The sequence below is a fragment of the Sander vitreus genome, chromosome 13 (genome assembly GCF_031162955.1).
Source record: "Sander vitreus isolate 19-12246 chromosome 13, sanVit1, whole genome shotgun sequence".
Taxonomy (NCBI): Eukaryota; Metazoa; Chordata; class Actinopteri; order Perciformes; family Percidae; genus Sander; species Sander vitreus.
In genome coordinates, this window is record NC_135867.1 from 19,238,142 (window position 1) to 19,249,933 (window position 11,792).

Sequence of the window (11,792 nt, forward strand, 5' to 3'; positions counted from 1 at the left end):
ACATTTCTACATATTAGTTTAAGGAGAGGTTCCAGAAAATTAACATTTTTTACAACTTGTATGCTGTTACAAAGCTTTCTAATTCAAGAAGTTGGTGCCTCCACAAGAGATTAGAGCTGTAGTGTGGCCATGGCTGCAGCCATCTCCTATGCCTAACACACCAAAACATAGATTTTTATATATATATATATATATATATATATATATACACACAGAATGATGGGGAGTTCATCTCTTTTGACCTTTTAGACTTTTAGGCCCCATTTTCACCTGGTTTTAAAATCTGTCCTGAGTGATCCGATCACAAGTGGACTGCTCTAAGCACAGGTGTGAATGCACCCAGGACCCATTGAAATCACATTCTTTTAGCAGTATGTACGCGTATGTGTCCTGGGCCACATTAAGGACCGCCTACTCAACTGTGAGCGGAACTATGTACTATATTTCTCATGTCACAGAAACAACGGAGAGTGAATCGTGTGTTTTGAATGTAATTATCATATTGTTGGTGATGTGTCAGTGGTTTTGTTCCTGTGCTGCCTGCTCTTTAGTATGCACATTATGGGGGCATGAAGCAAGCCCCAATGAGTTGTCCCACATTTGTGATTGGCCAATTATATACAGTATGTCAGGGCATATAGTTCAATTAGTAATATCTATAGGGATGTGTTGTCAGATTGGGCAGTTTTCCACATAATTCGGCTCATTTGTTGCTGTAAATTGCAGAATTTTTTGTGTGCAGGTAGATGAATAATGGGCTGGTTTAACCCTCTGAGGTCCAAGGGCATTTTTAGATATCTTCTCTTCTTCTACTTTTAAGGGCGTTTGCATATAACTGATCCCCATGTGTTTTATATCAAAATGTCCAGAACAAACACAGCTTTCTGTATAGTGACACCCAAAATTGTTCCAGAGCATTGTATAAAGAGATAATTTGGCCCTAAAGTGGAAATATTTCTCAAATCCCTTGTGAAAACATACCTACACTCAATTGTTTTGGTGCTTGAAATGAGTTTACAAAAGTCTTGAGTTCAGAAAAGTAGTGTAATATATGAGGAAAATAGTAAATAAATGTCTAAAATGAAATTTTGTAATATCGCTTTTTGAGTAGGAGTATTGTCAAACATTGCTTGGACTTGCCAGTGCGTCTTTTGTTCTCAGAGGGTTAAGATAACTTGGGCAGGTGTTTAAAAACTATGTCTACTGCATATATATCAAAAGAACTAATAAAAATACCATTTCACCTGACGACCTCATTTATATGTATAATGAAAGGAAAATAAACCATACCCATCCATCACAAATTTGAGCAGACATTACAGCATAGATCTTGACCACTCACACTCGTCCACCACAATGAGGGTGAAGATGGTACTGTGGTTTCTGCCCTTCTCTTTGGGGTTGCGTCCAAAACAAGTGTACTGGCCTCCGTCCTCGAAGGTGATGTTCCACAGCAAGATGGAGACGTTGTTGTTATGGTTCTTCCCCACAAACTCCACCCGCTCTCGATATATATTCACATGTGGCACCGCCGTCTCTGACGCTATCACTGAATCACACACCTGATAGGACCAACAAGCTGTCAATGATCCAAAACAATAAAAGAAGTTACCTGGACATGGATCTTTCTCTTGAAAAAAAGAGTTCTTACCTTCTGCATGGTGCCGTTGTCATTGAATTGCCAGTTGAAGTAGAGGTCCTCGATGCCGATACAGCTGGCGTATGTACAAGGCAACATGACTGTGCTGCCATTCACTGCTTGGAGGAAGGGAATCTTCCCTACAGACATTTCAAGGGCCTGAACAGACCACAGGCCTAAAGAGGAAGGGGAATAGAAAACATAAGGTAAGACAGGACAGGGTACAAATCAACTTTACAGTGCAGCAATGTTGTGTGCAAACAAAGTCTGCTTAAAAGCAATAGTTCAACATTTTGTGAAATGCGCCTGTTTGCTTTCTTGCTGAGAATTAGATGAGAAGATCAATACCACTCTCTATGGGGGGTATCTGCACCAATCTCTCTGAATCTACATCTTCTGAAACTCTGCAAGTAAGCAAACATATTCCCAAAGTGTTGAACTATTCCTCAAAATCAGTGGATTCCTAGATAACCAAACCACATAATTAATCGTGCTGACATTTAATGCATTACTTCTGTTCATTCTATCAAAAAATAGATATAAATTGTCATAAATCCTGTAACCTCAACCCTTATTTTTTGTCCTGGTAGAAGAATGATTGACTACTGATTAGTTTTCTTTCTTTCTTAGCAAGATATTCTACCTAAGCCATTCACAATGCTCTAATACCTGCACCTTGGACTCGTTTTGTGGTCACATCACAAAACAAGCTGGTCTGCTCGCCCAGTTACATGATCGACGAGAGTAGGTTCATGGACAGTGACAGTAAATATGCCTCATAAATACCAAAACACTGGAATACAAGATTTAAAAGATCTTTTATGTGAGATTAATCTAATTAAGTCACATGATTATTCAAATATTTTAGACCATTTTGTTATTATTCTAAGTAAACATACTCGCTACAACTAAATGGGCATGCATCATAGATTATTTTTCCCATTGAACATTTTAAAACAAGTTAAATTCTCATGATCTTAAGAACACACATGCATACGTAATATGTCTATTATTGGCACTTGACTGGTCAAACCCTCAGTAACATGACACCACTACATCCTTGCTGTGACATTGCTGTAAATAAGAGAGGATGAAATCCGTTGAACCTCTTGTAAGAACTGTAACACAACAGTCACACAGCATCAGGCAGTGCAGTCAAAGGCCCTGAACACCCACGCAGGTGTTTTCAGTTAATGTGGCTGATTGGACCTCTTCCAGGACTGTGTTGGTGTGGTTAGACTGAGTGATTGACATCTTCCTGAGTCCCCTGTTAGTGTTGTTGCACCTGTTAGGGCGGGGCAATGACAGCTTTATCATCCTTATTGGTAAAAAGAATTTGTGACTTATTAAGTTCCCATCAAAGCTCAGGCCCACCTTCAACCTGAGCAGTCTAATCAGCCAGAATAACTAAAAAGAGGCTTTAAATCTCACTTCCACCAATCAAAACAGATAAAAACTGCCATGTCTTAATTATTGTTTGTCTTTTACTATCTTACTCATCATCAACTTAGCAGGTATTTCACCTAACCATTTAGCTTTTGTGATCAGGCATTTAGTTATACATTACAGTATATCATTCCAGCAGGTCAAGAACAGACTGTATTGTAGGTCTGTTCTCTCCCTCTTTTACACCATCAAAGCTCCTTGTGCTTAATGCTTCCATCTAGTGTGTGAGGTGTAAACTACATGCCCGCAAAGTGCTAGTACACATATGCAGAGAGAGAAAACACAACACTGACACCTGAATAAGATGGATGGTTTCAGAGGGTGCTGTATTTTCTGCACTGCTTCTAACATTCCCAAGATTCTGCTATCTGTTTCGCGCACACTGTGTGTGTTTGTTTAGAACACAGTCAAGGTCAATGTCTGACAAGCACTAATGCAGCAAATAGGACTAACATTGCTAAGAACAGCAGATATTGCTTCACACAGCGAAGGAGACATACAGTATGAGGGAATGTTATTGATTCATTCTCATCTCACCCTTGCTATCTCACAAAACTCACTCTCTCCAATCTTTTTGCTCAGCTGGTCCAATGCAGCACAGTGAGCTTGCAAAAACAGTAAGAAACAGTGACGAAAGAGCAACAGCATCACCCCTCCCGTCTCTTTTCTCGTGCACATTGTGTCACTCGGGCTTTATTTATCTAAGCTTTTACAATATTTTGGTAATATTCATATAATATAATATTTTCTTTCTTTCCATGTGTCCCTATGTGTCCTTAACATCTGTGTTTTCCATAAGAGTACCCTGTTTCTACCAAGTTGCTGACAAGAGACCAAGAACAAAACAAGTAAAATAGCATGTTAAAGGATCGGTTCTTCTTTCAAGAACCTTGATCTCCTTGTGTTTAGTCTCTGACAACATTTAAATATTACTCCAACCTTACTGCTACTACTTAACTCAGTAGCCTCCTGCCCATTGTCGCTCTCTTTTTTTATTTATTTTTTAAATTTCATATTGAGGTTTCTAGTTTTGTTTTGCAAGGTGCTTCAGATAGAAGTAGAACAGCTCCAGATGCTCCAGTTCCTAGCCTACATATGTCATCTTTAGAACAACAGTTTTTTTTGGTTTTTTTTTAATGCATGCACATATCCACATCATTTCTAAAAATATCTTGTACATCCAAATAACAAAAAAATGTAGCCCGACCAATACTGGATTTTAGTGGCCAATACTAAACTCGATATTTAGGAGCTTAAAAAAATCTGATAACGATTTATCGGCTTGATGGCTGATAATCATGTTTTTTAAACATAATCTACCAGAAAATGTTGATACGGATCACTTTTTATTATTATTTTTTTATTGTGATCAAGATACATACTGAACAGGACATTTTGCAGTTGAAAAATCAACTTGTCAACGCCCTCTAGTGGATCAACCATGTAAAGGTGACACTGTTTCTAAATTGCCTCTCACCTACTTTAGTTTTTCTGTACTGCAATTTCTTGTTACTTATCGGCTGCCATTTACACCAGTACAGATATACCTACAATAAGCTTTATTGTAGTCTAGCTCTAAAATAAACCACCAGCTATTAGAAAATACAATGGTTGACCACACATGAATGGCACTAGATAGCATTTCTTTAGATTTTAAGACTGGTATTTTAGATTAAGAAGGGACAAGAATCCATGTTATTCATGAGAGGTCGAAGGTGTGAAAAGAGACATTAACTGGTTTGAGTGGTTGGAATGTCGAAAAACAACACAAGGTGTCTCGTAGAGTGGAACAAAATTCAAAATTAACATGAACAGGGTATTGGAAGCCAAAATGCAGAGACATAATATCACTACCTCACTGTATCTCTTGCTTAACAAGTGTAATGTACAATAAGGTACCTTCTTAACCACCTCATACAGAAGAAATATGATGGTTTATTATGATAAAGCTAAAAATTATGCTTAGATGAAACTGTTGTAGCATCTTTTTCTCTGCTACTAGGCCACCTGCATCTGCTGGTTAATCACCTGTGAGCAAGAAATACCCATTCTTGTTCTGAAAACAACATTAAGATGTTTACTTGGCAACAAAATTCCACTGTCAAGACAGTTTATGTGTGTAAATGGGAGATGAATATTTTAAAAGGATTGAGAATTATTATAATCGATTTTACTAGACTAGGAATGTTTTAAGCTAGTTTTACAGCCTACAGTTCCTACGCATAATGTCAGAGACCATTTTCTCATGGACGGTTCATCTTTTAATGCGTGCTTGCTGTGTACTATTGCTGCACTGATGCTCCACACCCATCAGTAGGTTAAAAAAATTCCAAGAAGTATGTACTGTAAGTAATGAATGTAGGAACAATGTTAGAAAATGGTATTAAACATACGTATATTGACCATATTAAGATATTATTTACTCAAAATAGTTAGTTGTCAGATAATGGCTAATGCATGATCTATGCAGAATGGCAACATCTATGCCAGTCTACAGGATATATAAGTGTCAACTATGACTGAAATTGGATTCTAATGGGATGCTTTTTTTTATTGGAGATGTCGGGTTGGCATCTCAGGCAAAACAAAATCCAATATTCACACCTGACACTCTATATCAAAACACCATAACACACATGGTACACTATCACCACTGTCAGTCTCAGATCTGCGTGTGAATTTACTTGAGGCAACACTGTCAGATCTGGAGACCCACTGTGATGTTACTGTACGGTCACTGCAAAAGTACTCATTGTTAATATCAGGGGTTGATGACTCAAATGAAATTAAAAGTGATGTTTTACTAGACACTGCTCCGATTGACTGCTGCACTATTACTGCAGATTCACCTCTTGTCTGGCACAATATGACGTGAATGGCAGGGCCTCTTCTAGAGTGCCTACCGTCTGACACAGCTTTCTTATCACAAAGGCCACTTATTCTGCTGACATTTCCTTTTGATGACACACAATCCCAATCCAAACCAATATGCATCACAGATGACGCCAAACTATCGTCCAAATACTTTATCTTCATAGTCCTTATCTGTTTCTAGGCAGAACCAGCAACACATTTTGCTCATGAGATGAAAAACGCAACCTCCAGAAAAACAACTACTGCAATAATCAAGCAAACTAGTCATGTCACCAAAGCAATAACCTTCTGTGAAACCTACTGTATCGACACATGCCCTAAATACAATTGCAGACAACACCTACGTAGCTCAGAAGCTGATGAAGGTCAATGTTAGATTTGGGAAAGCCACAGCATCATTGCTCTGCATAATAACACAAACACAGACACTGATATTGGCACAAGCTTTTGGTATTTATTAAGGAGTGAGAAAAAAACTAAAAACAAATGTGAAGTTTTCCAAAAAGAGAGATTAGGAGGCACAGTGCACATCAGCTGTGGCATAACAATCACAGAGCAACTAAAGAGAGGTGACGTAAAGTGAGAGCCAGACATTACCAAGCAGCGTAGACAAGATCAGGCCGATGGCTGTGTGTGGAGGGCCCAGCCTCGGGACTTCAACCCCAACCCACTGGACCTCCATGGCAGCCAGATCTGCTCCAAAACAAATACTGCTGCAGGATCCAGCAGGCTCCAGATAGCTCGTATAATATCCTTTAGGTGGGCCTCTGGGGTTTACTGGATTAAATCTGGAAGGTGCTGTCTGGGTGTCTGGACCCCAAACGAGGCACGACCCAGTCGTGCTCCTTCACTAGTCCCGTGGGTACGAAGCCTGCCCGCCAACCCTCACAGCACTTCTGTTGAAGAGACTGTAGGTTAGACAGAGGACACATGAGGGGAAGGGAGAAGAAACACAAAAAGAGAGAAGGGAAGAAGAAAAAAGTTAATCAACTGAAATCTTAAAATAGGACATTAAGTCCCTATATAAGCAAAGACATTAAAAGTTTATTCTTTGATTTTACAAATATAATGTGTGATTGCATGTTTCCTGCATGAGTCTGCATGTCTAATGTAAAAGGGGTAAAGCTAAAGGAAAAAAATTAAAACATGCACATTTCAAGTTTTGTCATGCCTACCTGCTCCTGCAGCTGGTGTTCACTCAAACGCCAGCAGGCTGCCTGCACAGCTGAGTCAGTGTGGACAGGACAGTAACGGAGTGGCAAACACTGCGCACAGTCAGGGTTCACTCAAGGAGAATCCACCAGCAAGCACTTTTCACTGCAGAGCCAGCAACGTTGCAGCGCCAGCCAGGATGAGAGACAATTAGAGAGGAGAGGGGGAGACAATCAGAAAGACAGACAGAAACGCAGAGAGACTGACGGACAGGAGGAAAAGCCGTTGCTCTCATTCCTTCTCAGCAGAGCACCAATGACGCTGACTCTTCTCCCTGCCCGTCCCTCGGGCTACCTCACAACTTTTCCCTGTCCTCTCTGTTGGCTGCATGCCATCTCTCTCTCTCTCTCTCTCTCTCTCTCTCTCTCTCTCTCTCTCCCCTCATCTCTCCGTCCCTCCTCCCTCACCTGCCCCCATATCCCACGTATTCTCTTTCTCTCCTCCATCACCCCTCGATTCACTCCTCCTCTCTCTGCTCCCCTCCCTGCCTCACCCTCCTCCCCATCTCCTGGCTCGGGGTGTGTATGCAGACCCAGGCACTTTTGTCAGAGTGTTTGTGACGATCAGAGAAAAGTTCTGCAGTGCAGGTTAAGGAGGAGGTTGTGTAATGCATCCCCAGGGCCGGACCAGACACACAGTCCCATATCCAAATGATCCATTCATAAAAAGACATGTTCTTTCACTGATAACGTCACCTTTAAAGTATCAAACTCAGCATCAGAGAAGTACAAAAGGGAGGGGTACAATACAATAGTTACTCTCTGTCATCTATACTATCTCTATACGAACACAATATGAAATGTCTGAGCTTTTAACTGGAATTCCACTTTGAAAATGTTTTTATATCCTTCCCCAGATGGACAGAGTAACATTTTTCTATGATTTTCCTCTCCTCCTTTCCTGAAAGGCAGGTTCCTGCCGGTACTCATATTCCCCTGGCTCAGGATAATCAACATCCACAGCCACTGGTGATGTGTGTGTGTGTGTGTGTGTGTGTGTGTGTGTGTGTGTGTCTCCCATTCAATGCCTAGAAGGTCAAACTATCTTGTATGTCATGAGACATTCATTACTCTCTTGTGATCAGTGCAATGCAGCTGCAAGTGCATTATAATATGAGGCGGTGTGTGCAGTCATTTTTCGGGACAGCTCCTTTCCTATAAATGTACAAACACATCAGTCATCAACAGCTTACCAATAGCATGCGTCTGCACTTTTCACTGCAGGACATGACGGAGAAAGGGCTTAGCTCAGAGTTTCCAGATTTGATCAGTCAATTTTAGACTTGGTTAACGCTGCATTCATACACTTAAGACTATATGCCTGTCGATCTCCATCAATTACTGGAAATAGAAGGCGACTACACGGAAATAATGGCTTATTGTTATGAGTTCATTAGAAAAAGGTGGCTGCTGAGTGGTTAAACTGAGTTTAATATTTGGAAAAAGGAGAATTGTGAGTGTTAATTGGATGCCACTGAGACCATGTGACAGAGTGTGCCATCTGAGTCAAGGTACAGTTATACTGGCAGAGGACAAGGGGACAGCTACACATCCATTTTGGACTTAACATCCTGATTCTGCTTACAGAACTATTTCTTTTACAGGAGAAGAAAAGGTATAATTCGCAACTCTGAAGGACTGCAGCTGAAATTTACATTGGCAGATTCAGTCACGAAGACCAATGCAGGTATCTTGCCCTATAAATACATTTTGTACTTTACTTTGCAAATACCTAACACTGTGATCTATTATTCATTGAACAGATTATTATGCACATACTGTATGCAGACTCCATATGATCCTTTTTCATTAGTAGCTCATACAAAGTATATGTTACCTACTATGTGTCTTGTGTCAATTGTGTGAAAAATGTGTCTAACTCAGATGTTAGCTGTTGTACTATTGCATTACTATTATACTAACAGTATATAGTAAGTAATATTCAGTGGAGCTGAATAGTGAAGGGGAAACTATACAAAGATAGCAGCCAGCATGACAGAAATGTAGCCATAGGATTACAAACGTACACCAACAATGACCACTAATGGTTCATAATGAGCATACAGTATACAAGCAGGTGAGAGTAGGGGGAGTGGGGGGTGGTTTGACGGATGTGGAGCTCTAAAGTGAGAGATCATGTGGCCAGGCTGCGGGCTCACCGCTCTCCTCTCCAGGCCCCTCCACTGGAGTATCAATGCAGCAGCGGTGGGAACTCTTCCAGAACTGCAAAGAAAAAAAAAAATACAGCATTTTGCTGCAGAAAGACAGGGTGCTGCTGCAGACCTGTGCAGGACAATTGTTAATACACAGAGATAGAGTGCCCATGAACAGACACACAAACATAACCACATGCAATGTACTATACAGATATTAATTATTATGTGTCCCATGTTATTATTAATAGATGCCATGCAGATGCACCCTCAGCTTTTAAAAATGCATAGGTGTCATTTGCTCATACTGCAGCAAAATGTGTGCTGATCCAAAGGGAAGAAAAAAAGACACACATACAGTATCAGCTCTCACTGTACATTAGTGGATTAAAGCAATACAAGTACTCACACAATGAAAACATAAACTTATGGTGGAAGAAGTAATTAGATATTTGGTCTGTGACTTATATATTGTATATTATCACTGTCAGGTGAAAACCTTGCATGTCCAATGCGTATGTCTCCTTTTAGGAAATGAAAAAAGACTAATTTGAAAACATTTGATTAAGCTGCCTCAGACATAGTCAGAGAAAATTGCCTCGTCCCTGTTTAAATATTTGTTAAACCCACAGACAGACGTAAACGGTGACCAATAGCATTTATGAGACAAAATTGAAATGACAAGGTTTCTGCCCAACAGTGACGACATATGACATTATTAGATGCATTAATACGTATTTAGCATTTTATAGTACCTATACTGTACAGTTAGTACAGGTTAAGTCCTTTTGTTCAGTGGTGCCCAACCTAGGGGTCAGGCGCCCTGCAAAGAGTCACAAGATAAATCTGGAGGATTGTTCACCACAAATGTGACCTTTGCACCTCGTACACTCCTCTCAACATAAACCTTATGGAGGAAATACAAAGGATATATTTTCACCTGTTATCTGGAGCCAGTTTGCATCTTCCAAGGTATTTCCGTGAGTGCACTGGTGTTTACAGTCTGCCTGGGGTGATGGGGTTTTTCCACAAACTGTACCCTAGCTTTTCATTCACTACATACGTAACATTACTTTTAACAAACTGCAACACACTTACTGCGTTGTTTTTGGCCGCAACAGGCAGCTGTTTTCAGCTGGCTATTAGAGTACATATTAGATTAGAAACACGACTCCAAATTAATCTTATGGAAATAAGCAACTGTTTGCTAACAAGTTCGACATATCAACTTAAAAGGTGATGATATGTCAGTGTTGTGTTCAGAACTTGTTTCTGCTGTCCCCAAGTGGTCAAAAGCTACTGCAGGTTAAGGAAATATGAGACGTTTAGAGGGAAAATCAGTCTTTGGCGCAACTGCTAACTAGGGCTGTAATCTCCCAGTCGACTAGTCGATTTATTGGTCGATACATTCTGGCTCGACCAAAATTCTGATTGGTCGATTTTTTGCCGTGTTAATTTCTTTCTTTCTTTCTTTTTTTTTTTTTTTTTTTAATTTTTTGTTAATTTTTTAATTTATTTTTATTTGTATTATTTTTTGCCGTGTTAATTTCATCAGGTGGAAAGCACTAATTGCTAACGGGGGTGTTTTCAGAGCACCCCTGTTTCACAGGTAACAGTCTGTCTTCAGAACACCCCCCTTGTTTTCACTTTTTGGATCAGCCCAATCCACTGGAGACAGAATGAAGAAAGTACTAGAAGGCCTTGGTCTGGTGGTTTGCTGAATATTTATTTAATCGTGAGCGTTTAATTTATAGTCAGTCCTCCTCTACCATGTCAAAGACATCAGCAGTGTGGCAGCATTTTACAAAAATAGATAATGGAAAAAAAGTTGAATGCAAAGTTTGCAAGCAACAGTTTGCATATCACAGCTCAACTACAAACATGGCATATCACCTAAAAACGGTAAGCTAGCTTGTCTGCGTTAGGTTGCCCCATCTCTTTTGAGTAGGTTATATGAACATATCAGAATTGGCATATTCTAATGTTTTAGTCTAATAATCGTTTTATAACTGCAGGCGCACCCGCCCGCAACTACGGTAGCATCCCCCAGGGTTATCCGCGAAGCTGAGCTCCTATGTTCAGCCTCGCTCTGTGCAAGGACATGCACAGAGCTGCTGAAATGATAGTGTCTGTCAGTTATAATAACATATGACAAAAACAATTGTCTTATTGTATATTATTGTATAGTATTATGTTGCATATTCCTCAACAGTTCTTGTGCTGATATCACTAGTTGACATAGTTCTCGGAAATCATAGGCTATGATATTGCGCAGGTGCACGTGATGCAACGCTGTCAGAGCTGACAGACAGACAGACTCAAGTGTGTCGTTTCAGTAAAAAACGATTTAATATACTGCAAATAGCCTACTAGTTTTTTATGTTTATTTATAATTCATTTAGGCGGACAAGGCTACCAAGTACTGTGCAGCTAATTAATCTAACGCTTTTTTTTTTTTTTTACTTTATT

The 11,792-nt window shown here is 39.9% G+C and overlaps 1 protein-coding gene across 2 annotated transcripts in view; it reads right to left on the reverse strand.

Annotated features, from left to right (window-relative positions):
• scn4bb (sodium channel, voltage-gated, type IV, beta b) overlaps positions 1 to 7,502 on the reverse strand; it is an 8,299-nt gene extending 797 nt beyond the window's left edge. The window contains exons 1-4 of one of the 2 annotated variants that reach the window (XM_078266782.1): positions 7,135 to 7,502; positions 6,557 to 6,855; positions 1,652 to 1,815; positions 1,343 to 1,562 (exon numbers count right to left, since the gene is read on the reverse strand). In XM_078266782.1, the coding sequence (XP_078122908.1) occupies positions 1,343 to 1,562; positions 1,652 to 1,815; positions 6,557 to 6,641 (469 nt within the window). In that variant the 5' untranslated portion in view covers positions 6,642 to 6,855; positions 7,135 to 7,502. Of the gene's footprint in view, positions 1 to 1,342; positions 1,563 to 1,651; positions 1,816 to 6,556; positions 6,868 to 7,134 lie in introns of both variants that reach the window. The other variant, XM_078266781.1, reaches the window with a different exon arrangement.
• Between the last annotated feature and the right edge of the window lie 4,290 nt (positions 7,503 to 11,792).